This window comes from Manacus candei, unplaced genomic scaffold (genome assembly GCF_025592945.1).
Source record: "Manacus candei isolate 608988 ecotype Guabito, Panama unplaced genomic scaffold, ASM2559294v1 h1tg000056l, whole genome shotgun sequence".
Classification (NCBI taxonomy): domain Eukaryota; kingdom Metazoa; phylum Chordata; class Aves; order Passeriformes; family Pipridae; genus Manacus; species Manacus candei.
The window spans coordinates 8,067,947-8,095,747 of record NW_026138104.1 but is presented as its reverse complement, the minus strand read 5'-3'; the positions used below and the strand labels follow the sequence as shown (position 1 = coordinate 8,095,747).

Sequence of the window (27,801 nt, the reverse complement as noted above, 5' to 3'; positions counted from 1 at the left end):
GCACACTGGGAAGATCACTGAGCTAGAACCAAAAGCAAGTGTATGGGAACAGATGTGTGTTTCTCTCAAAATAAAGTCTTCCTTCCACTTGGCATAAATGGGATCATCCTGCTGTCTCTTCTCGTAGTGCTCAGCAAAGTCTGCCACAGCAGCCTCAAACTGGAAAGCCAAAACCTTTTCCTTACCCTTTGTGAGTCTGTTTGCTACAGGGAAGAAGTATAACTTCTTTTCCTTAAGAAAAGAAGCTTGGATTAAGCTTACTGGGATCCATACTAAAACATTTTTTGAAAGGAAATGCAAGCAGTGTTGTTTTCACATACTGTTTTGCATTGTGGCCTCACAAAAGCTGATGAGAATTTTAACCCTTTACAGGTTGAAGATATCAGCCAGGTATCAGGGAACTGTACCCAGAAAAGAGGAGTTTGTTTTTCAAAAATAACAGAGACCAAGAGCTACTCCAACCAAATGAGTGAGAAAACAAATAGCTTAATAAGTTAACAATGGCATACTGCAATGATGCAGATACAGTATATTAAAAAATTACTTTAGTTTTTCCAAGAACCCAGTTGTCAAGGCGGGCTTTTTCCAAGATGGCAGCACAGGTTTCCGGGCTGACTGGAGGATCATCATTTGTTTTATAACAGATGAGGTAATACCTAAAGACAAATGCATGATTTTTTTATTTGACTAATAAAGAGCAATATATGGAAATACATTTAAATAATAAAAACAGTTGCATGAAAGAAAACATAGCACCGAAAAAACTGAAAAAACATATGAGAGAAATTGCTGTGATTTATATGCAGTACTGAGAAGCTCAATCCAAAGTGGATGAGTGACATATTGCATGCCCTGGAGGGTTGTTTAATTCTATATCAACACCAGAAGGTTTTAAAAAGTGTGCAACCAAAGTGCAGTACTGCACCAGTTCTTTCCTGCTCTCTGCATTCTGTGAAGGTGACTTCAGTGGCAAAATAAATATATTTTAAAAGCTTTTCTGCCTAAATTATATTATTTCATATTCAGAAATATAATGAAAATTTCATATCTTACGTCATGTGCTAGACCATCTACCTTTGAGATAGCTAACATGATGTGAGATGCATCGCAGCTCTTTTTATCTCCTTGGATTCAGCTTTGCAGATCCTTTCGGAACTGTTATGTTCCATATATGTTATGTCCAAATAACAAATGTTATGTCCAAAAGTGCTGTTATCTGTAAGCATTCAATCTGCCAGACTCATTACTCAGAATTAATTTTGATTAGGAAAAGAGGTCAGGATGCTCATGCATAAAAATTACCTGTAATACGTCAGTTCAGCTGCTGGGTAGGAAAGTTCTTGTTTGTTCCAAGACTTTCCAAAATGCTCCATAACAAAATTAACCATATCTATCTTGTTTTTTTTAATTCAAGAAAATTACATGAATTATGCGTGCATTCTCACAGCACATTCTGCTTTTTTTTCTTGTTATTCAGCCTTTATAAATAAAGGCTGAAAACCTTGGGTTTATCAGCTTTAAATAATGGCAACAGTTTGCTCATGGAATAATAAAATGGAAACAATGTCGATCCCTCCATTATCACCTACAGTTCCCTTTTTTTTTTTTTGTAAAACACAATGAATTGGCTTATTCTTATTCTAACAAAATAATGTCACCACTATCTCAGATCTACCTGTAACTCTCAACTATTAAAAAAACCAAACCCAAAATAAGAAGACAAATACTTAATAAAAATCCCTTTTTGTTTGAAGGCCATGTCCTCAGTGCCAGAGACCTGCACAGCCTCACTGCAATCAAAGGCACACTCTCTGGAGAGCTACCCCATTATGTCTGCTGCTTTCCTCTCTTTTACCTAAACAGTAAAGTTTTGGTTTTTTTTATAAAGAGCAGTCACCAAAAGCCATAGCAGATCTTGATGTGGTGATAACTATCTTTTCCCATGCTGCACTCTTCCAAAACAGCAAAAGTCCTAGGATTATTCTTTCCAGAAACAGTGCTATGAAAACATCCCTTTGTTGTTCCCCTCTCTTCTCATGCACCTGCAGCACTCTGCTATTAGCTCTCTGCTTCTAGTGCTCTGTTACTTTTAAGTGCTTCTGTCTGAATGGGTATTGCTTGATTCTTCCCAGTTTTGACCTCCATTCACACATCTCTCAGGGTCTTTACTTGTAATAGAGAAGTGCAGATTTTTGGGGTGGAGGAAGAGAGAGTTAAAGAAATTATAAAATCATACTGAGTTCATTACTCTTTTTTTTAACAAGTGATTAAAAAAAACCCTTAGGAATTATATTTTAAACAGAACTATGCACTTAATGAACTTTTCAGCCCTAGACTAGCAATACCAAGTTATCATCTACCCTACACAAGCAGATGCTGCACAGTGCTAAAGGCCAGGAGCTAGAGAAACTGTGGTGCTCTTTGGATGCTGTGGCTTCAAATTCTTGGCTTTATTTTGAAGTATAATACTTGTAAACCTGAAGTCTTTGAAAAAAATGTGCAGATTATAAGCAAGTAAATCTTACAGAAATGCACAGGGAGCCTGAAAAATCATGCTGAGATGCATCATCTTCCCCTACACATCCCAAACAGGTCACTAATCTTGTGCCTGAACTAATCTTTGTCATCCAGACTATAATCTTCTTTGTCACAGGAAATGTCTTTGTATTTTTTCTTGAAAGATCATGCTAAAAACACTGCTGATGCTTAAAAAATACTGGACAGCAATGGTAGGAGAGAAAAGAGCTTCTTCACATCAATGTTACCTTTTTATGAAGTTAGCAAATAGTATACGGTGTGAATAACCCTGTCTTCGAATTCTTGCTGTCTCCAGAATTCCTGTGTAACGCAGCTGAACCAACACTTTTTCTTTGTCAAACTTGTTTGCCTGCCGGTCATTGTTTGGCTTGATGCACCTGACAAAATGAGGCTGCCCGACGACCATTTTGGATAACAAATCCATCAGAGAATACTGAAAAAAAAAATAACAAAAGATCTGCCACCAGGATATTTATAAAATTTGTATATAGGTCCATGTGTAGTTGAAATTTTATTTCATAGGATCAGAATCATGTCCATTTATATTTCATTAAGCTGGTACTTAAAAAGTAGATGAAGTAAATTACCCAACAACAATTCTAGCTTTGATAAGATCTCTAAGTTTCTACTTGAGAGAAACAGTGATTCCAAATAAATGTACCACATTTCACTCAGGACATTCTCACAAACTTCCATAATGTCCAACATATGACAGAAACCCTCCTTATGCTTATTTGCTTACCTTGGAGCTTTGTTAGGTAATTACAGCCCATTTCTTCTTTTTCTTGTTATCACCTATTTGAGGACCCTTCTTCACCCAGGATGTAAATCATCCATCTATGGATGGGAAGTGGAACAGCAGCAAGCCAGTAAATATTTAAATCCCTTCATTAGACTGGAGGAAACGAAGGCCACCCCAGAAGGGCTGCTTAAACTGCTCTGATCTTGGCACACCTTGTTCATTGTATAGACTGATACTGATACTATAGCTGCCCTGCTAAGAGGAAACTTTTGAGGAGGGCAAAACTAGAAGTACACAAAATCACAATTTTGCATTTTTTTTGCAAATCACAAAATTGCATTTTTCCCACCTCACCAGGGTAGCAGGCTAGCAGAGGAGATGCAGCTTGTAGCTCTCCATGCCAACTGAGGGGAATCTGGCTGTAAACAACCTTGACTGGTGTTGTGCGAAATTGCTTCATGGGAGGATCTTATTAGAACACAAATGAATAGACTCATTCCTCAAGATTCAACCTGACTCAACAGAAAGAAGTAGCCAGGAGGTAATGCTGTTCAGCAGTGGGTTGGCTACATGAAACTAGTGTAGGACGTCAAGAGCCATATGTTTCCTATTAAAATGTGTAATTCCATTCTGGACAGAAGCTGCATCATGCAGCAAAGTGCTTAATTAGCTTCATCACTAGTGTGCCAATTGAACACAAACAAGTAGGACACACTAATGGATAATTTTTTTCCCTTGCAGTCTGAGGTGGCATATGCTTTTCTCAATCACCCATAGGTTTCTGTGTGTGAGTAAACCAGTGGGGCTGAAGCTGAATCTTCATTTAAGAGCATTAGCTAGCACGATCTGAGCAAGGATTTTCGCTACAGAAAATAGTACCAGAAAAGTGTAAATATAATTAACTCATTTGCAGCCTATGATACTCGATGTGCTGATAGTGCACTGAATCACAGACATTAGGTTTGAATGAGATTCAGTATTTTTTCCATCTAGAACTTTAGAAGTCCTTGTAGCTTTGGACTGCCATGATACCTAGGCTGAAATTAGCCTTCACAGTCTACAAAGCTGGACAACTGTATTTACTGAACAGATATATGGCTCCTTACTGTTCTGTCATAGATGTAAATGAACTCTTATAAGCCATAGAATCATAGAATATGCTGAGTTGGAAGGGACCCACAAGGATCATCAAGTCCAACTCCTGGCCCTGCCCAGTATGCCTCAAGAATCACACCCTGTGCCTGAGAGTATTGTCCAAACCCTTCTTGAACTCTGTTAAAGATGGTGCTGTGACCACTTTGCTGGGGAGCCTGTGCCAGTGCCCAACCACCCTCTGGGTGAAAAACCTTTTCCTGATATCCAACCTAAACCTCTCCTGACTCAGCTTTGGGCCATTTCCTCGAGTCCTGTCACTGGTCGCAAGAGTGAAGAGATCAGTACCTGTCCATCCTCTTCTCCTCTTGAGGATGTTGAAGACCACAGTGAGGTATCCCCTCAGTCTCCTCCAGGCTGAACAGACCAAGTGACCTCAGCTGCTACTCATACAGCTTCCCCACCAGACTCTTCACCATCCTCGTGGCCTTCCTTTGGACACTAATAGCTTAAAGTCTTTTTGATATTACAGTGCCCAAAACTGCACACAATATTCTAGGTGAGGCCACCCCAGTGCAGAGCAGAGCGGGACAATCCCCTCCCTTGCCCGGCTGGCGATGCTTTGACTGATGCCCCCCAGGACACGGTTGGCCCTCCTGGCTGCCAGGGCACTGCTGACTCATATTCAACTTGCCATCGACCAGAACCCTCAGGTCCCTTTCTGTGGCACAGCTCTCCAGCTTCTTGTTCCCCAGTCTATACACACAACCAGGGTTGCCCCTTTAAGGTGAAGAATCCGGCACTTGCCCTTGTTAAACTTTGTATTGTTAGTGATTGCCCATCTCTCTAATTTGTTGAGGTCTCTCTGCAGGGCCTCTCTGCCCTCGAAGGGGTTGACAGCTCCTAGTTTAGCATCGCTGGCAAACTTAGTAAACCATAAAGTGACTGAGGCGATGTTCATGACAAATTGGATGCAGGACTCAGCGAAATACTGAGAGAGATGACTAAATAAGAGTTGGAAATTCAGAGCTGAGCCCAAGTGAACCAACTGCGTGCACCACTTTGGAGGAAAGAATGGTCTTCGCAGCTACTTTCTATTGCAAGACGAGCATTACAGCCAGTGCTTGGGAAGGTCCAGAGAGGTGCTGAAGGAGCCACAAGAATTGACTCGCAACAGCCTCTGAGCAGTGACTATAAAGAAGAATAAGCATTTATTGTACTCTAGAAATCTATTTTAAAAGTTTCGATATCTTACTCTAAAATAAGAAGCGACTGTCTGTGTTTTCATGCTGGTTGTCTCTCTAGGATGATGTCCAGTATCTCCTGCTTCATTCTACAGAGATGAAGAAAGAAATTAACACTTTTTAGTGTAGTGCCCTTCCAATGCCACAAGAAAGCACCCCTCAGAGAACATAAATAATTAAAAAAAATATTCTAAGCAGCAAAAGTTACAGCATGATCACGGCACAAATCAATTACACCAGTACGTTACATTACTTTGCTACACAATACACAAACGTTCACACACAGAGGGCACAATTTGATAACAGAGCATCTAAAAACTGCCACAAATAACCTGACAATGTCTGAGGTCCTTTTAGTTATTCCATCATCACTGTTATTTTGGTAGTTCCCTATGGAACATGGCTATACTCCACAGCGATATTTTAATTTCTCTTTTTGCTACAATACAGCTAGGAAATAATATTTTTTTCCCCTGAAGTTTTTATAAAACTATAGCCAGAAAGAAGGGAAATGTTAGGTTTTTACCTCACGGAAGGAATATGAATTGCACAACACAAAGATATCCAGCTAAACAGAAAAGAAAATAGGAGAGGGAGAAAAACCAAGGAAGGTTTTAAGGTTTTAATACCAAAACTAGTATTGCCTTTCTAGTTTAAATTAATGTTCAATGCAGAATCACAAAATCAGTTTTCTTACCTTTGTATGACTTATTGTTTTCTGGGAGGTCCACATTTGGTAACTGATTGTAGTTTTGCTTTTAGTGTGTGCCAGATTACCTATGGGAAGATGGAAAAAAGCAACCTAGCAAAGTGTTTACATCTCATCTAAACTAAAACTGATGCTGAACCACCTTATTCATGTCCCCAGTGTAACCATATGATTAGAAAGGTTGTTGAATTTTTCAGAGTATGTCCTTGTTTCCCCTTTCACTGTTGGGATGGAACAAGCTTTGAAGAAGTTGCATGAAGATGAAAAGGGATGATTTTTCTCCTTCATCACAAAAAAACCCCAGACTGCTGCAGAAGGTAAGAAAGACACCTCTTAGAGTATCCGTGTGGTTTTACTCTAAGAATGTTATTGTACTACTGTAGTTCCAATGCTACATATATATTAGTTTAAAAAATAAAGTGCTAGCACCCTTCTCTGGACCTGAGGGCAAGTGACATAGCAGGACTCAAACAGCTAAACTCTATACTTCACTACTCTTTTAACCCCCTGGTAAAAATAATGTCTCTTTCCACAGAGCTTGCTGGAAACCATTGCTGGTTTGCACTTTCTCTTGATGTGTGCCTAGGTATTCCTGGGAGGCTAGTAACTGAGATGATCCAAACCTGTCCCATTCATCAGAATGGGCAGTCCTTTGGGAGTGTTTCAGCTACTGTTCACTAGCTCTGTTTGGTTTCACTAGCACAGACATAGTCTTAAGACTCTGACCTTGAAATAATTAAGCAATACCTTCATTATGACTTTGCAGGACTAGGTGCACTGGCATGGTTTACACACACATTTGTCTTTTAAACGAATAATGAAAATTCTGCTGAGCTTTCCATCATGTCTCTCTGTGTTGATAAACCTTAACCAGTGCTGCACACTGCCACTGCTTCTGCTAATAACAAAACACCTCTGGGATCTCACTCTCCACTGGGAGAGCTTATATCTCTCTGTGCTCAGCTGCTATCTGTAAAAGGTGGGTAAGAGTTGGAATAACAGCTGCAAATATATGGCATGGTGAGCTAATGCATCACGTATTATGTGATGATATCAAGAGCTAAACTTCCCTTGGGTTCAGCTGAATATCACCGGGTGGGAAGGAAAAAGAGAGGATTACTCACACCTAACTTTAGCTATCTGAAAGTGAGGTGTCTACAGGATCCCTGCTGTATTCAGTGTGGAGCAGCACATTCAGAGGAGTTTTTTCCTGTCCTAAGAGAAACACCTGAGATAGGCAAGATAGGCTGAACTCTAGGTAAACCTCTACAATTTCACTGCTTCTAGATGAATAACAGATCAGAAATCTAACTTTTAGTTGGCTACAGCTGGATGGTTTTGGTCAGTTTCAGAAGGCTACACACAGTGTTTTACAATATTTAACAAGAAGACCAAAACAGCCTTCAGAACTATCTTGCAAAGCATTATAACTTGGGATCAGTTCTTGGGATCATGTGGACCCTTACTTTGCTTCTACAGAAATTATTAGTATCTTAGCAAATATCAACAAATCAAAAAGTTCAGGCAAGGACATTGAGCTCTGTGCTTTCCCAGGAACACTCACTTAAAATAGAACTTCAAGACCAAATTTTGCATTCCATGAGCAAAGCTCCCTTTGTGAAGAATAGAAGCCTTGCCAAAACCTTAGTTTCTGTAAGCTACGATAACATTTTAGGGAAATTTCCATTACACTCTTCCAGTTTAGCTTCTCTGATCTGCTAGAAATACATCTCCCATGTAATTGTACAAGGAAGTAAAGTTGTAAAGTACTTACTGTGTGGCATCAATGCCATTACACAGGAAGTCCTACAATACAATACAAACTGGTTGTAAGGAGACTTACCCATCACCCTAAAATGGCAGGTAGGACACTGTGCAAGGACATAGTCAACTAAATGCAGCTTAGGAGTAATTTGTGTAGAGCCAATCTTATTTCTCCACCTCAACTTATGAACTCCTCGAGAAAGGGCTTACTACTTGGACCCCATCAGTCACCTACTGTAAAGGACTAAAAGACTGAATAAATTGAGAAGTGTCTCCTCACTTTTTGCAGCAGATGTTAAGAGCCCCAACCTTCATTCTCTAGTACTTTAGAGACAAATTGCACTGAGACAAGACAGGCAATTTATATATGCCATGCCCAAAAAAAGGCCAGTAACTTACCTGATCTTTTCTGTTCAGTCCTTAACTCAAGAGATGCACTCCACTCCCTGTATTGCTCCCCTACCCTGAAGAGAGGACCCTGAAAGAAGTCTCTACCACTTCCTTGGCACTTGACCAGACCAATCCCTCCCCTGCAGCTTGAGATGGCTGGGGCTCCATTCTGCATAGATTCTAGGGTTGGAAAGTTAAGCCACAAAGTGTGTAATGTCATCAGTGAGTAGTCATATGAAACCTAGCAGTGTTCATCATGAAGGCTAGAGAAGACTAAGAAGATTACCACAACACAATACCTGTTTTTGTAAGAGGATGGGTTACCAGCTGTCGTGTCAGGTTGTTTTCAGATGATCGCAGTAGCAGTACTATATCAGCTGGCAGAGTATCTCTGTTTTTGGCTAGGAATCCACTTGCATTATACAGAACCTGTTTAAAAAATGCATTTATGCATCTTCTTGGTTTTTGAAAAGCAATTGTAAATTTAAGCATTCTGGCATATGGCTTTTAACATATGAAGATACACAAATAGTTTTTCAGCTATCAGGTTCACTCTTGCCTGCAGTCTTTCTTTTGATCACTGAAAGTTCTGACTTTTCAATACTGAGATATGACGCAGATCACTAAAGGCAAATCCATCATTCCAAAGTAGCTTGAGACATTTATTTTTCCTAATGTAGATATGTTAACACTAGTCTTAGCCAGTGTGGATTTTTCAGTAGTCTTCCTTTACACATGTGTAAATGCACAATTAACAATGCACTTGATTTCAATCATATCACACAGGATTACCCACATTACTGTATGATCTTTCTGTCTATTCATACTGTGCTGTACTGGACTCAGGACTTAGCACTCTTCTTAGGGATCTCTGAATTAATTGTAGAGGAAATTTGCGAAATCACAAACTGCATATTGGCAACTAAAATCTCTCTAAAAATTCCAGTAGTGGCATACCTAACCCAAAATGTAAGTCCAGGACTCTATCTCAATGATGCTGTAAAAGATCCACAAGAAAACCTGACCTGTCACAAAGGGTAGAAGATACTGCCATGCTTAATTTAGGAAAACCCCTCACAAAACAACTCAGTAAGAATCTTAAATTAGGAAAAAGGCTTGTAAAGGAAGAGGAAATAAATAGTTTTCCAGTTCCACAGCAAACAGGACTAGGAGTAAAGAACTTACATTACAGCAATGGAGACATAAGTTAGGAGAAACTTCCCAATGAAAAAGCTTGTTGAACACTGGAAAGGGCAGATGGGGCACTGGTGTAATCCCCATCTTCAGTGGCTGGTAAACAGGAATGGTACAGGGAGACCTGACTCTCCACTCTTCAGCAGTGAAATATGCCACGCTGGTGAAGTGCAATTCAGCTGGAGATGAGGTTCAGAGGAGTTACTGCAGGCTCTTTGTAGCTGACTGTCTTACATAAGGCTTAAATTATCTTGCATCAGCTGATGGGCAGTATTTGCCTCTCCCCAGGCCAGCTGCTCCAGCACTGCACAGATCCAACATGGTTTCCTAGGTGAGGCACCAGTGCTCGCTCTGTACCCTTTAAAAGAGCTCAAAAGGAGGTAGGAACTCCTGCTTTCACAAGGCAAGGTTCATGTGACCAGTACCATCATGCAACAGTGCGACAGCAGCTCCTCCTGAGTTTGAAAGGCACGTGCAGGAAGTCACCTTGTACAGGAAGGCAAGACACTGCTCATCAAATGAAGCAGAAAGCAGGGCCTGCATTACCTATCTGGGTGATGATGAAGTACAGAACTAAGTAAGGCTCATGGGGTGTTGGAGGAAGTAGAAAGAAAGGAGTGGGATTCTGATTAGAAGCAGTGGCAACAAGTATGGTACAGGCCTTTCAGGAACTAAGAGGAAGAGCGCCAAGTTGCATTACATAACAGTTGTGTTTTGGATCTTCTATACCAGTTTATTTACCTGTTGACATTTAAGAAAAATACACTCCTGCTATTGCTTTTTTTTTTTTAATGAGGGATAATAACTTTTCAATTTACTTTTGATATGTAAGGCACCACCAACATTCCCATGTCAGGCCTGAATAGATGACAACTGAGAACCAACCCAGCTGACCTTTTCTATTTCCTTCCAGCCCTACCACTCCTACAATCCCCAACTAATATCATCAGGTCTCTTACCTTTCCTGCATAATGATAAATTCCAAAGGTTAGATCTACTCTTTTGGGTCTCCAAAAATATTTTGACTTCAAATTATCTTCAAATTTTTCTGAAAGGAAACACATAACTCATCTTACTGGAGTTACTGCACAATAATTTTCTTCCAAAGCTGTATCCCTCTAAGGATATTGCCTGACTTCTCTGGTAATGCAGAGGCATAAAACAGACACTGATGTTTTCAAGGACATAATGGTCTTGTAATAAAAGGCACTGGATAGAGAATAAGCTCTCGGACAAGTTACTTACTTTGTACCAATTTTTTTCTGTGTGACCTCAGAAAATCATAGAACCATTAAGGTGGGAAAAGACCTCTAAGATCGAGTCCAACCATTAACCCAACACCACTGTGTTCACCACTGAACCATGTCCCCAGGTGACACATCCACGCATTTGGTGAACACTTCCAGGACTTGCCTTTCCAAGGTTTAGATCTTCATATATGAAACGATGTAGTAACCCTTCCTAAGAATTCCTTGAGCAATTGTGAGAAAACACTTACTGATTGATTGAGGGCCTCTGTACTCTAGACTAAAAAGTATGAGAATAGAAAGACAACAAGCTCATGTAATTCCTTTAACATGGGCATTGTTACTGGATGTTATTAGGTTTTGTGACTGGGTGTTGGGTAAAACTCTAAGAGAACATTTTGCGCATTCAAAAATGAGCAAAACAAGGATTTATCTGCACAGAAATATGACTAAACTAAATCAATGGGAAATGCAACTACTCAGCAGCACTAAAATATTCAGGATCTGAATTACAACACATTTAGGTGTTTTATTTTTAATTTCCGAGTAGAAGAAAAATCAGGAAGCATAATTGGCTGAAATGCAGTGAAGCATGTTTGCAGCCATTACTCTTAAAAAAGTATGAAACTTCTTGTTCAGGTATGGCTTATCAAAAATCTCAGAGCTGAACATGACTCAATTTGCAAACAGTGTTCTTGGCATATGAACTTAGAGTTTTAACTCAGTCTGATCTTTACCTTTCAAACCCTGCAGCTAAAAATTCCTGAAGGCAGGAGAATTTGAAACCTCAATCAGCAAAATCAGGTTCATTTGTAATCTTGATGTTTCTCTATGAACTTCAAGGACACAACCATCCCTACATACATGTCTCCCTCAAACATACTGTGACACTGGTATGAGGGCTCACTAAAAACATAACTAGCATGTAGTCTGAATTGTACATGTCAAACAGAAATCTAACAGAAGACATGCTGCAAGACTGTGAAATAAACCATATACTTACCTACAAGTGTCTGATCTGTTGCTTGTGGGAATCGACTTTCCTCATCCAGCAGAGACAATAAACCCATTGGTTTTTGCAGGAACATATCTAAGAGGGGCCTGTTGTCCTCATATTCTATAACTCTTGCATCAACACCTTCATAAAGGTATTCATTCTGTAGAAGCAACAGAAGGCATGTTTTGTCTGTGTATACAGAATCACTTCAGGACATAATTCACAAACTGTTAATTGTAGCAAATTAAAACTACATTGAAAAAGTATGCCTCGGGACTAAAGACATCAAGGTTTTGCAGAAACAAATGTCAGTTGGGATATTTGCTTTTGAATACATAAGTTCAATATTCCTGTGGCATATTTGGTAAAGAAAGATACTTTCCAGGAATAGCAAGAATTAAAGAAACAGAGTTGAAGAAGATAAAGTATAGTGATGCAGATGGAGACCTCAAGGCCTAGTTACTTCCCTGGTCTGCAATGTAGAAAATATTTCTTAACCATTTAGAGCTAGATTTACATTCCCAATTCATTGTTCACATCTATGTGATGTACAGTGGCCAAGATTTACAAAAGTGATCACAGATGACAACAGCCTTACTTGTTTGATCACGCTCCTCAAAATGGAAAAAAAAGAAGAAAGGTGCACATACTTTCTAATAATTAAAAAATTGTATACATACTTTCTAAAAATTAAATAAATTGGCTCACATTTGCCTCTACCTCATTTTCACTCCTTTTAAGAAACTAGGGAAAGATAATGCCCAAGATTTAAAAACAGGGCTGACGGGGTGGGGTTTTTTTGTTTGGTTGTTTGGTTTGGTCTGGTTGGTTTTCCCCTGAAGACTGCAAATATCTTTGGATTCCCACCAGACTGAAAAAAAAAAGGATAACAACTGTTGTGTCCACAGTGTGTTGTGATGGTTTTATCTTGAATATAATTTAGATTATAGCTGAAGAATACAAGAATGACCTTCCTTAATCATTTAGCAAGGCAGAGGACAGGCATAGATTTACCAAGAGAAGGATGCCCTAGGGATTGCCATGCCTCCATTATTCTTGCCTGCATTACATATAAAAACTAGCAGTTATCCACTGCTAAGCCTTTTCATTGACTGTAAAAATCATTCCTCTGCCAAAGGATAGGACTTCATGTTGTGTTCATGTATGGTGTTAATATTACAGGCTTGAATTCATTGTGAGGAGAGTGTCATAAACATGAATGATGGCTAATATTAATGAGTTCAAAGACCTCTAACCCTGAAAGACCTCTCCTTATGTGTCAATTCACTTGAGTCTGAATGAGTGAAGAAGGCAATACATTGAGCATTTGAAAAAGAAGTTAACTGCCATATACAACAGAAAAGCACGTTATTAGATTTCATACCTCTAAATCTCTAAGCCAGAGAGAAACAGCAAAAGGGATAAAATCAATAACACTGTCCTGGACATACAGGCACAAATAAACAAATCTGCTGATCCATTTGAAAGATAACATGAAATATATACCTTAACTCTTCCAGTATCTAGATTGATCTAATTTCCCAGGACACTCTTCACTCTAAGGATAGGTTATGGCTCAGTTTATATGCTGTACAAGGGTGTAATCAGTAAGAATCTCTCCTACAGCCCCACGAGGGCTCCTCATCTGAGACACGTAACATTAACTTCATTCATGTCTGGCCTGAAGCAGTGGACAGGTAGAGTTTTGCTTTTTATTTTAATCAACGACCTGAGTAGCAAGACACGACAGGATAGTAATAAATGTATCACTGATATAGGCAAAAAGTTAATTATATACCCGTGGGAGCTGGTGGCAGAAAGGGAATGAGTCTCTGTTATCTCCCAAAGATAACACTGGAGTAGGGGCAGCTTAACCAAGGGCTACAGCTGTACTGACACACAGATGTTACATTCATGGAGCCAACTGTTACTGCTTAGAATTATCAAGAGTACACTTATCAGTTGGGCAAGGGAAAGAGATTGCTCAGGATGAATCTATTAGAAGAGAAGAGTGTTTCTGTGACACTCGGATATTGTCCAACAAGCTCTCACAACCAACTTATCTAATGATTAACTTTTTCCAACTTCAAATGCTTGTGAGAGAGGCTGGTTTAGAGAGCTGATAAAAGTGTTCTCATGAAAAAGAAAGGAGCTCTGTAGTAGCTGTACTACTATGCTGTAACAGCAACATCTGCTCCCACCACTGCCTGGCCAGCATGCAGGGTCTGACCTCCACGCCTGCTGCATATGTGACCATTCAGCCTTTTGTGTCTGCACCTCGACAACTGAATGAGTGTCAGGCAGTGCTGACTGTTTTGGCAATGCTGCCATATCCCCAGTAGGATATGGAAAGAGTTCACTCCATCACTTCCCATGGGCTCCTGGAGGATGGCTGATAACCCAGTCTCCCAGGCACTAGTGTGACAGATGACTCAGAAACGATACTGTATTACATTTTTTTATGCAATGCTGTTTTCAACCATGTTATTAGGATACAAGCAGCAAGTATAAAAGCCTTAACGATGCACATCATAAAACTGTAATGAAACAGATCTTATTTGAATTAATAAGATGAATCAGTTACAGGATTTTATAATACCCCATGATGTTTTGTGACAAGAAAGCTCTGTAAAATAGCTGCTTATTGAAATTCTAAAGTATAATCCATTGGAAAGTATTCCTGTGGATGGGAGGTCAAATGGAATAACAGTTACACTATTGGGCTCCTATCTCATCTCAGTATTGCATGGTATTTTTTCTGTGATCAAAACTAGTTAACATTAGCTTGTGCAACCTGATTTCACTTAATAACAATGAATTATTAAATGCATTAGGAAATGGTCTTAATGTTTAATAATATAACGGCATTTTGCTGAGAACATGTTATGATGACACTTTGGTTTAAATGGGAACACCAGAGACTTACTCAGAATTAACCATTTCCAGCTTAAGGCAGAAGATTAAATTGTCATAAGAACATAAACACTGCATACATTTAATGCAAAAACTATCATCCTTCCAACTGACAGCAAATTTGCCATTTTCCAAAATGTTTTAGCTATCTGCTATTACATCTTTTACTTTTTATAGGGGAATCACAAACGAGAAAGAAATGGGAAGGTCGTCTTGCTGGACAATGTGACCTGCAGATCATGGAACTGACAGAAATTTACTTACATTAGTACCTAATATGTAAGGGAAACACCTTGAAAAACGGCACTGAAGGTCCAAAAGTTTTGCTTTACTTAATATTAACTAAAAAAAAAACTTGTGCCAGCAAGATTGCGATCAGACCTAAAAGCCTTTATTCTTAAATGCAAACATTAAGTCAACAATAAAGAATAAATTCCCTTAATTTTGACTTCACAGACACTCTGCACTAGCAGACACCCTGAGCCTCACGTTGTGATAGTATCATTGTTCCTTCCTACTATTCCTGTCACTACTGAGGCCATATTTTCTCAGGCCACACTTCCATGGAAAGCAAAACTGTGAACACTTTTCAGATTCAGATACAGAAGAGAAACCACTAACAACTGTAAAACCATATCACCTGCAAAATTGAAAGTAAAGTTCAACCCTATGAGTTCATTTACCCTATGGCTTCATTGCTCAAATTGTCCAAACTTTTTCACCTTCTCCAGTGACATAATCACTACTTATTAGGTCGACATGGGTTAACTATGAACTAAACTATATTTAACTGATTTAGGCCTTGACTTCCCAGTAGATATGTCAGATTTCCTCTAATTGTATGTGATAAGGAATTTAAAAGGGCAAAGCAGAGAAAAGAAGGAAGAAACAGTGTACCTATACATTTTACTTTTCTTGAGGGAAGTGTGAAATAATTTAAATTTTTCAGTCTTCCTTGAGTAGATCTACAGGGTGCAGTGCAGTGTCATGTTACAGATTTCTGAGGCAGCACAGAACAATCTGACATGTCTGTCTGGCATTGCACAGGGCTGTGAAGAGATACCATCCTGGGTCCCCAGTGACAGGATTGTTCCATCAGTACAACCATCAGCTTGGGCTAATGAAAAGTCAAAGGTCTTTGTGACTGCTGGCATCAGCCTTCCCATAAACTTAACTAGAGTCTTTTAGTGATGGAGACACAAACCCTTGCATGCAAGTCATTTGTAAAGTCAGGCAGATACATCAGCAAAGGGCAGGGGTCATCCTAACGTTTGGCTTTTACATAAGTGATATCTTGTATCATTAAGAAGAACAAATTCAGTCATATGATTTTGAAAATATTTCCTTTTTTTCCATGTATAGAACATTTATCAATTATATTTTCTTTTGAATTGCTTTCTCTTATTTGTCTGCAGGGAGGGGAGGGCTTGTATTTACAATTAAAGTATATTACTGGTGTTAACACAGGAGAGTCCTTACAGTGAACAGAAAAGATTCTGAAGCCACCTGCTTTCTTGAAGGCTGTTTTTGTGATGTAAAACTGGAAAAACCATGTCATAAGTAAGTGAAAAGTGATGTCTTATAATGACTATGAATCATACTGCAAATCAATCTGTGCCACTGGGTTGTAACACAAAATAATTTCTCATTTCCTGTCTCTGAAAGGGGGAGATTTACACCCACACTTGCACAAACCTAATCTATATAGCTCATTCTGCACTGATGTACTAGTATCTTCAGAGACTGCTACAAGGTAATGTAATGAAGTTTGATATAATCTGTAGCGGTGTGATATAAATTAAAGTAGACATGCACTTGCTTGGTATTAGAGGTAGGATGTGGACACTTGTAATAGAAATATTAGAACTGGTATAAATGAAATATGTGTGTATAAGTACCAGAAAAAAGAGTCTTAGAAGAATAACCTGTGATTTGAATGCAGAACGTTTGTTCATAGCAATAAAACTGAGGAAAGTGTTGCTTACATCAAGAACAGAAGGCCTTCACTTACTTACATAAAAACACACTGCAGACAGGTAGCTAGCGGAACATCCTTTAAATCTGACCACAGGAGGATGACTGCAAGGTTATAGCACATCATATATGATTTTCCTACTAGCCCACCAAGGAAATGGACTGTAGGCATAAACATGTATATGCTTCAAACAAGCAAAGTTAGATAATGACCTTGCCTGAAGATTATGGAGGCTGAAGTAAATAAGGTTCTGAGGCAAAGAACTGCCCTGTAACAACTGACAATTGCTAAAGGCTGTAAAAGATCTGTCCAAAAACTATTGCAGTGAGAAGAACCTAAAAGACACGATGAAGACTTGCCAGCTGGTGTCCCTTATTCAATGAGTCACTCACAAATTATCCTTGGCACACCACTTGAACACATTGTGGTGCATTCTATGTGGCCATGAGTCAATGACATCTATGAGAGAATGACTGGAAATGGGTAAAGTTGAAGTACTTAGAGATTCTGTAAATAAAGACCATCTTCCCCTTCCATAGGGTCAGTAACTGTACTACTAATTTCCTACAGGAAGAACTGGGTAAGACACGTATTGTTAAAATAAGAAGTTAATATTTTTCCCTCATCTCATCATCCCTTGCTCAGTAGCAAAATAAGCACCTTGACCTCACTGCAGCGGGGCACATGCAAGAGGGAAAACTGTTACTACTAGATGGTGACACCACAAACCTCTGCAATAATATAGGTCTGGCCAAAAAGTTCTGCACCAGAATACTTAGAAACAAGTAAAGGCAGATTACACTGAACAAGACTTGACTCTAATTAAAAAAGAGAAGAAATATTAAGACAACATTTGGTGTACAGGGATAGGGATAGGAAAGCCAAGGCAGGTCGGTCAGCAGCAAAAGGCAGCTAGGGAGAATGTGGTCCTGCTGCTGAACAAGTGTGGCTGATATGGAAAAAGCTGAGATATTCAATGCCTTCTTTGCATCGATCTTGACCGATAATCCCAGAGCCCTGAGACCAGAGGGAAAGTCTGGAACAAGGAAGACTTGACCTCAGTGCGTGAGGATCGAGCTAGGGAACATTTGAGCCAAGTGGACATATGCAAGTCCAAGAGACCTGGTCAGTGCTTGAATTTACAGGAATAAATAATGGTGCTCCAGTCTGTGCTATTTCCATCTTCCAACTGTTAGAAACAGCAGTAGCCAAGTGACGTTCTTGTGTGAATTTGTGCACTTTGGAAAGAAGGCACCTAAGTAATTACAATAGTTCAGGTTAAATTTTCTCTGAATTTTAGATGGTATTAAAAAGAAGAAAATACTTGTGTCTGAGAATGTCGTACATAAATCTATAAAAACAACTACAAGGTCTAAGACTGCCAGACAGCATTTCCTAAAATAATTGGAAAGAGGATAAAGCATTGACCCATATAAAAAACCCCTCCCCTTTTACACATAGATATGTACAGCTGTAGACTGACACATGAGTGTACACACCTGCATACAGAGACACATTCCAAAATCATATCTGTTTTATCCTTAAAGGAATCAGTGATTAAAACTGACAAAATACTCTGTTTCTACTAATAATTAGTATTCAGGAGGATTTTAATTTGTGTATCATAAACCCCAATAACTTCAGTAAAACAGCAAAAGTATTATTTTACCTACAATTTGAATTTTGACTGTTCTGCCATACAGAATTCTGGAATATTTCTATTTTCACTGAGTTTAATATTTTTTCTTAATGTTATTTCTTCAAATAACAATAGTGGATAATTATTTACAAATGGTTAATTTAATTACCATGTAATTATTTACAAAGCTGAGATGATATTTTTAAAGGTTTTTCACTCTCCTCTTCAGTTTCATAAACTTTTATATTTACAACGCTATTCCTTTTCTCTGTTTTAAATTATTTCAATTAAATACATCATTATTTACTTGAAATAATCTAGTTTCTGAATAAGAACAAAATAATTGTGAGATTTGCAGTTTTTAATAATGGAATTTCAGTGTTCATTAAGCTAATTAGTAAGCTATTATGAACATTGCGTTTTCAAAATTTTGTTACCACTCATTTATTTTTTTACTATAGAATCTTACATTACAACTCATTATTTCTCAAGAAAACAACATTGCATTTGCATCAAACAGATTATCACTGTGTTATGTTGCTTAGATACTGTAAATTTCAAGTTTAATGCATTTTTTGTAGGCATTTTACTTGCAAATAGCAAGCACTGCTTCACAGAATACATACTCAAAAAATATTTGTTATAATCTGCAATTTACAGCCTATTATGGAGAAGGAACAATGTAGTTTCTTGAGACAAGGTTTTATAGGTTCAACAATATTAAAGCTTTATCAAAACAATCCACACATACCTGTTCCCAGGCAAAGACATGTTGATTGAAGTAGAACTGAATTTGTTCATTGGCGATGTTGATGCAGAGTTGTTCAAAAGAATTTTTTTTGAAATTCTCAAAGCCGAAGATATCAAGAATTCCAATGTTCAAACCATCATCATTTTCACTGCAACCATGAAATAAACTTTCCATTGTTGTATCTTTATTTTACACTGACTAGCTTAATTATTATTTCACAAAGGAAAATCATGGGCCAAATCTGTACACCAGTTACGCAGGGTAATTTTTGCTAAACCAGATATCTCTTAAAATAACAATAATTTTTTTGTTTGAAATACAATAAATGCAGATCAATTCAAAGATTACTGTATTTGCAGACTAGACATATGGAATCACATAATAACCAAGTCATTATTGGTAAGCAAATAAGACACTTCCAATTTTATTGTTAAACTAATATTTGCTAGTAATCATTGTATTGTAAACAGCTGACCACAGTATAGAAAGAACATGCAGTTCTTTTTGTTTCTCTTGTAATAACACAGGCTTTACTCAATAGCATTAAATTAAAGACTGTTGTCATGAAATAAAATTTCTTCAAATTATTTACTCAATTAACATTGCTTATTTTAACATAAAAGTCAAAAGAACGAATAGCTAGACTTTTTATGCATCTAAATAACTAGTTTAAGTACTGAAATGTGGTATGAATTTAAATTACCAATTAAATTCCAGAGAAGTACTACTAGTAAAAACTTTGGTTTGATATTTTAGCTAAGGCATAATGAAGATACGTGATCATTTCTGCAACTTGAAAAAAGCTCTAATGTTTATTTGCTGAAGCAAAAAATTAAGAGGATACAATTTTATAAAAAATTGAAGCTGATATTACTGTGTTCTCTGAGGAAAGTAAAAAATAAAGCACATTCTATCTATAAAATCCCTTTGAGGGGCTATCTGTAACCAATTTTTTTTAATAAAGATTTAGGAAATCAGAAATTAAGAATCAGCCTCAATACACTCCTTCATACACTCATGAATAGCACTTGAACCTCTTTGTGAAGTCCATCTCAAAAGAGAAGCATTTCATTGGGGAGGGATCAAATGTATTTGTTGGTTTTGACCTGAATTCGGTGACTATATTATCTATCTCAAAATTACGCTTTTTATGCATACACTGCTAAAATTTGTCTGCCTCATTTGTTCTCAGAGCTAATTACATAAAAATAGCAAATGCAAATTATTTTACTACCACAAAATCAAAGCAAAGTTCTGGTTGGTTCTTTTTGTATAGTGAACATTTCAGGTCAAATTTTACTTCCTCTTCACCGGCATAATAAGTATTCAGTTTGAAAAGGGCTCTGTAACAGACAAGTGAGAGGCACACAGGCCGGCAGTGCTGCCTTATCTATCATGAATTTTATCCCTTCACTTACTGATTAAAGTTCTGTTTATTGTTGTTCTTCTGTAACCAAATACTTAAAAGTTTAGACAAATTTTAGGATTGCAACCTTTTTAAACCTCCTCTGAGGTTTAAAAAAAAAAAAAAAATCCAGAAAATCCAGATTTGCAAAACAAAGCTATTTGTTATTGCTGTTCGTCTTAAGGTAGTTATAAGTTTGCCCCTTTTTACCACCATAGAGAGCCCTGACATATAGGATCTACGATGCAAACCACATAATTTCTTCTTTGATTAATTTGCAAAATGTCTCACATCCTCATTCCCAATATCTTTCCTGTCTCTGTGTTTAATATGTCACTTTATAAGTGTAGAGTGGACATTAACTTCAATAAATGTGAAAGCTATTCTCACACATATGAAACCATGCTCATAACCGCAGTGACAAAAGCAACAGCATCAGTGTAAGAGCAGAATTTGACCTATATAATCAACAAACAAATGTCAAAAGTTGATCCTGAAAAATACAAAAGAAAAAGTGGCTAGTATGTAATTTACAAATGGTTGAATGTGTAAAGGTCAAAGAGTAAAACAGCAGATGCCTGTGCTCTCCATAGCTACTGTATTTTCATTATATACTAGGAACAGGACAAAACATTTTTTGAGGTGGTGGTGTCATAAACAAGAAGGTAGCAGAGAAAAAGAACATGAGTACACTAAATGCCCTAGTGTAGACAATATTATTCCCACTGAAAAAAAATTTATCTTTATTTTGGAAAAACTTCTTTTACCTTAAATGTTTGTCAGGTTTGAGTAAAGTGTTGATTCGATTGACTATCCAGCTAAAGAGGCGTCCATACAGTGCTTTGGCCATGGCATCTCTGACATCAGTGGCTTTTTCCACAGTGTTGGGACGAATAATTGTCTCTCCTCGAGTCACTACACAGTGAGAGGTGAGGGCCTCTTGCAGTTCATCTGCCTGAATACACAGCAAGGATGCGCCTAGGAAGGAAGGTCACCAGCGTAGCTCAGAGGCAAATTTTGGAAGGTGAAATAGGCATTTTTGCAACCAAAGCTGCAAGTGCAATGTATTATGAATAGGGGTCAAGTCAGTCTTGAACTATGACACCAAACAACTGTCAGTATCTAATTTAGTAACGAACTTTCCTAGCTTCTACTGCAGTCAATGAATAGATTCTAAATTCTTTTATCAAGGAGACTGTTTCTCCAAACAGTCTATGGAGAAATGCTAGGGAATCTAGGTGACTCTGTCAGAAGTATTGAAATTGTGAGGTGTGAATACCCCTCTCAGTTATAATCCACTCATACAAGCCACTGCTGTCCTCCTTTTGCTCCAAATAAGGGGTGCTTCTTTCCCAGTTCCACAATATTTTTCTCTCTATGGCAGGAAAACATGTAAGAAGATAGCATGAATACTTCATTATCTCCCCAACTGTAATTACTGAGAAAATGTAGCAAATTTCTTGAGAATCTTTGTCCCTTTGCCTCCTCCACCTCCCAGCAGTCCATAATGTAAGGCATCCCTTCCAAAGAATTAGTGAGCTGTACTTCAACAGGCACATGTGGGGAACAAGTAATGAGCAGCTGAGAAAGAAACTGGGAAAAAACCATTCAATGTGTTAATGAGGTTCTCCATCAAATGCTCAAATAACCTTGGAAAAATTCCAAAGATTTTCTTTTCAGGCATCTGCAGTATTAGTCATATTTCCTGTATACTAGTGAACTGGTTAGTCAAATAAGATGCATAACATGGAAATCTTTTTCTTTTTCTGCATTTGAATTTAGGTGGGCTTAGATTAATTGACCTTCAGCTTTTAATTATTTTTGCAAAATTTCCACATGAATACAGGTTCATTGACAACTCTCTTCCCTAACTAAACAGTAAGAAAAACAATCTTAAATCAAGAAAAAAAATCACTCACAATTCTCAAGGGCTACTGGGTTGGAAATGTTGCTCTTGTCAATCATATGTTCAGATACTACTGCTGAAAATTCAATGTTACCCACATTTAAAATGGCAGCCAGGACACTGTACACACTTCCAAGTTCCTGAAAAATATATTTAAAAAGACACAATACTTAATAGCCAGGTAGATTTGTCTCTGTGGTTTATGCGATGGGCATGTCTATGTGTGCTGTTTCTTGTTGTCTGCCACATGCCCACTACTTTTAGGAATACTTTTCTCAGCAATTATTCCTGTTCTGTACTCAGCAAAGTCTTTCAAGAGTAAGACAGCCAAAGAGGGCAAGAAAAACTATAGCCTAATCTCTTTTCCATACTTGTTACAGGACAGGATTGACATGGAGTAGGGACAGCACAAAATACTGTGTACATATCCTCTTACACAGAATTCAGAGGTTATTTATATCTATCCTTCACTGTGTCTACAGGCACAACTGTGTCTAAAAATTTAATACCTAGATCAACAAAGATACAAAAAAAAATCTGCATCTGCTTCTTGGATCATGGAAACAAAGGTACTCCAAATAATAGGCCTGTATCATCCCCACCAATATCATCAGAAGAAGTTTCACTGAGAGAAGAGAGATCTCACATATCTGATTCAGTAGAGCACTACACCCTTCAAAACGTCAGTTACAAACTCACCAAAGCACCTTAATATGGACACATATCTAAATTTCAAATTATTCAGTAGGTTTTGAAGAGGGACTCTGCCTTGAAAATGGCTGTTATTACTCTGGACAGTGAAGTCATATGTACAGTAAATTATTTTAAGAACTTATATATGACAAAATTATATTTAGAATTAGTGAAATAATGCTTTCATTGCAGGTTTGACTTAGATTTGAACTGCAAATTTTCATCTGAACTTTGAATGTTTATCAGTATACCTGATGATCTGAGCATTTTTTATTCAGAAATGCTGAGGTGTTCCTGCAAAGCAGACTAGGAATCTTTGACACTGTATATTTTGAGGGATACAGTAATAGCATGTTTTATAAATAGCAGGTTGGAAACTTTTATAGTAGCTTTATAAGAAGCAGTTTTGCAAATGTGATTGGTATTTTATAACAATGAACTTTTCACAATTGTACAACATTTTATCTATAATATTCAATAGTTTTCTGGTACCATGTCAGGCATCATTGAGTCAGATAAAATCCCTAATTGCTCTAGAGTACTTGATCTTGTTTTTAACACTTTCAGAAGTTAATCTAGCAGTTAATAAATTAATGATTCCAGTGACAGCAAGACAAACTAGATAAGCTCACTCTAAAAAATTACGCTGAGGATAATTGGCACACAGTTTACCTAGGATTAAGCAATCATTTTCATTTTAAGCTTAGGGACACAGTTAAAATGCAAAGAAATGAATAGCTTAACTTCTGCCATTATGCTGTACAGTATGTATAGCTGCTGACATTTTTCTGCCCTTTTCCAGTGTGTTTGAAATCTGTCTTGATCTGTCACATACAGCGTGATTATTGTTCCCCTAGGCAGTCCTTTTTCCTATTAATTTTGCTATACAGCCTGAAATAAAACAGTTTGATTTTAAGACAGGAAGTACTGACAGCAGTTACTATTAAAGCCTGCCAATAAGTTAAAATCAAATTTCAAAGAAAAAGAAGTCTTGTTTAGGTCTCAGTTTTAACTGGAATGGAGAATTTTTTCTGTTCATGGCTTTCTGCTAATAAAATCTTGAACATGCTTATATGAAAGTTCTCTGTGCACTGGGATGAATGCCCTTAGGAAAGGAATTCATTGTCTTGTAGGATCTTTTTCTTGCTGAAAAAAATTTGTCTTTGCACATGTATCTGATATCAGAACCTCAGTGGGGGAAGAAGACTGTTCCTTCACTCTTGCAAACACAGCTTCAGAGAGGCTAATTCACACTGTGGAAGATGTGAGACAGGCTAACATGGATGGGGCTCATATGTAGCCACAAGCAGATTGCCTCCAGCACTCAACCTGCTTCTGAAACTGCGGGGATTCTACTGGTAAATAATTCCTTTACAGCTTCAGCTCATGGTGGTTTGCTGAGTTAATCAAGCGAAGATCCATCCTAGAACTGCACAATGCAGCCAGTGACATACTTCTAACTGGATCTTCAATATGTATGGAAGATTTCTTTTGGATGATCAAGACTATTGTTTCCATCCATCCAAGCGAACAAAAGAACTGGTAACAAAAACAGACTTGCTGCTTTTCATAGTTTAAATTAGGACTTATCAAGGTCTCTGGTGCTGTGATAAAACTGCTATTGGTGCTGAACCATGCATGCCCTTTTAGGCTGCTTCTGGAAAGGTGAGAGCATAGGTGAAAGGATGAGATAGTACAGGTGTGATATTACTAAGTGCAGTTGTGAATAACGTAGAGGAGAAAGAGACTGTGAATGCCACTGCTACTATGACTTAATGCAAAATGATTATGGAGGAATAGAATAGGTGAATAAATCTGTTTTGTTATCTATTTCTAATATTTACATTGAGGAAAGCCAGAAATAGTCCACTTCAGTGAGTAATTTTCTGTGAAAAGATCCTTACCACACGCAGTTTTGTCAGATAAATTAAAACATACATCCATTCTGCAGCACTAGTGCTGTATGTCACAGATACTATATTGATCATCCCCTCACTATTGTTTATGATAAATTAAGTCAACAGTAAATGACAGCTGTGATGCACCACTTCTCCTAATACAGAACTAAGGCACAGGATGGGATTTCCTTCTCTTGCATGCTAATTTATAAATTGAGAGTTCTTTTCTACTTTATTCTACCAAAGACAGACTGAGAAGAGGGGTTTAATGGCCAGCAAAACAATGATACAACATCATAAAAAAAAAATGGGTTCAGTTAATGTTTAGTGATGAGATTCACTCCAAAGGGATGTAAAAGCTTTAACTTTATTTCTGAAGCTGTGAAAATGTACTGAATTCATCAATACTCACATCAATGCAATGAATTTTTAGAACTCCCACCACGGACTTCCTCTTAAAACAGAGATGAGTCTCACATTCACAGGCCTAGAATTATTGGCTGATAAACAGTTATAACATCATTTTCTATGCATTTAATTAGCAAAAATCTTTTTTTCCCCAATTACTCGGCTGTGCTGTGTTCACTGATTTCAAAGTCTTGTTGACTAATACCATTTTATTGGTTTATCAATGCCTCAAAACCTTAAAAAATTAAATTTTATAATATAAAAGTAAGTTGACTGTGCAACATCCTAAAACATAAACACAGTACTGCTTAAGGAAGAAAATAACAAGGCAGATTATTTGAATGCTTTATGTAAGTTTTTCCTGATTAAGGTAGCTGGTAAAGTTCACAAAAGAAAAGGGTTAGCAGCACTCACCTCCAGTGTAAAACCTATGACTTTGAAGCACTGTTCAATTAATTCAAACTGAGACTTATAAAAGCTATTGTTCATGAAATCTTGCACTATTCTGAAATGATCATTTTGCAGATATCTGAAAGAGTTGATGGATACCGAGTTAGAATACGAATGAGGCTGAGAATTCAACACTGCACTTCTTAGTAATCAATTTATGTAAAAATAAACTGCATTACCTGGGAGGTCTATATTCTGGCAGTTTATAATGTGCCAGTTTTTTCTTTTCTGCGAGACCAGCATAAATATAATAAAAAATATGGAAATTTTTCTCTCCTCTGAAACAACAGAAACAACAAACTGGTTTAGTAATATAAGGATGCTACATTTGCTGATGACATACATACAACTATTAAATGTTATTTTAATAACAGGCAAGACTCATGCAAACTGACAAAAGAGTCTGAAAGAAGCTATTACAGAAGTTCCTGTGAACACCCTTTCTGTGCCATTGTGTGTTTGTCCTGACTGCCAGGGTGGCTGCTTGGTGCTACAAGCAGCTAAATGCTGCTCTGCCTTTGATGCAATCGGTAGATGCTGTGTAAGACCTTGCAGATTTCTCATCCTCCTGCATTAAATGGGCTGCTTAACTCCAGTTACTGTAAAACATCTTCTGACCATGGGAGAGTTATACACTCCTTGTTCAATGATTCCAGTATGTCTGCTGTGTCCTTTAGCCTGAACTAAGAAAGCACGTAAGCAGACAATCAGCAAAGGGCCTTATGACTTGGCCCTAGGTGCCCAAACCCAGGTCAGAGGTTTATTGCACATTCGAGCTTCCTGTGCACCTTATGAGGAAGAATGGGATGCTTAGGTGAAACTTTGCAGCCATCACTGAGCCCTGAGATGCCCAAGTCAGTCACTACTGAATTGTGTTCAAACCCCTGCTTTCTGCATGAGCTATGTGTCTCAGGAGCATCCTTGAATCATAAAATCATAGAGTGGCTTGGAAAAGGACCTTAAGGATGATTTAGTTCCAAGCCCCCTGGCATGGGCAGGGACACCTTCCACTATGACCAGGTGCTCAAAGCCCCATCCAATCTGGCCTTCAACACTTCAGGGATGGGGCATCCACAGCTTCTCTGGACAACCTGTTCTAGCACCTCACCACCCTCACAGTAAAGAATTCCTTTCTAATATCTAATCTAAACCTACTCTTGGTGTAAAGCCATTGCCCCCATTATATGTCCTTGCAAAAAAGTCTCTCTCCATCTTTCTTGCAGACTCTCTTTAGGTACTGTAAGGCTGCAATTAGGTCACCCGAAGCCTTCTCTTTTCCAGGCTGAACAAATGCTATTCTCTCAGCCTTTCCTTATAGGAGAGGTGCTCCATCCCTCTAACCATCTTGGTGACCCTCTTGTTGTCTTTTTACAACAGGTCTGTGTCCTCCCTGTGCTGGGGACCCCAGGGCTGGATGCAGCACTGCAGGTGGGGTCTCATCAGAGTGGAGTAGAGAGGCAGAATCAACCTCCCCCGACCTGCTGGCCACACTGCTTTTAATGGAGCCCAGGATACGATTGGCTTTTTGGGCTGCATGTGCATATTGCTGGCTCATGTTCTGCCTCTCATCCGCCGGCACTCCCAAGTCATTCTCAGCAGAGCTGCTCCTGATCAGTTCATCCCCCAGCCTGTATTGGTACCTAGGTGCAGCACCTTGCACTTGGTCTTGTTAAACCTCATGAGACTCCCATGGGCCCAATTCTCAAGCTTCTGTGAAACAAGATCAGAGCCCAGTGCACTCCTCTCTGCATAGAGGGTACCTAGGTCAGAGTCCAGTGCCAACTCAGTTTGCATATTTTACTGTGGACAGTCAGTAGTAGGAGTAGGAGCAGATTAGAACTCTTAT

General features: G+C 38.2%; 1 protein-coding gene across 7 annotated transcripts in view; it reads right to left on the bottom strand.

Annotated features, from left to right (window-relative positions):
* Positions 1-27,801, bottom strand: part of MYO3A (myosin IIIA) — a 119,933-nt gene that overhangs the window by 24,850 nt on the left and 67,282 nt on the right. For 5 of the 7 annotated variants that reach the window (XM_051802273.1, XM_051802272.1, XM_051802274.1 and 2 more), the window contains exons 15-27: positions 26,135-26,233; positions 25,920-26,034; positions 22,520-22,646; positions 21,368-21,578; positions 19,196-19,343; positions 11,924-12,077; positions 10,633-10,721; positions 8,779-8,908; positions 8,489-8,659; positions 6,314-6,393; positions 5,628-5,705; positions 2,766-2,971; positions 545-656 (exon numbers count right to left, since the gene is read on the bottom strand). In XM_051802273.1, coding sequence (XP_051658233.1) covers positions 545-656; positions 2,766-2,971; positions 5,628-5,705; positions 6,314-6,393; positions 8,489-8,659; positions 8,779-8,908; positions 10,633-10,721; positions 11,924-12,077; positions 19,196-19,343; positions 21,368-21,578; positions 22,520-22,646; positions 25,920-26,034; positions 26,135-26,233 — 1,720 coding nt within the window. The remainder of the gene's footprint in view (positions 1-544; positions 657-2,765; positions 2,972-5,627; positions 5,706-6,313; positions 6,394-8,488; positions 8,660-8,778; positions 8,909-10,632; positions 10,722-11,923; positions 12,078-19,195; positions 19,344-21,367; positions 21,579-22,519; positions 22,647-25,919; positions 26,035-26,134; positions 26,234-27,801) is intronic. The other 2 variants (XM_051802276.1, XM_051802275.1) reach the window with 1 other exon arrangement.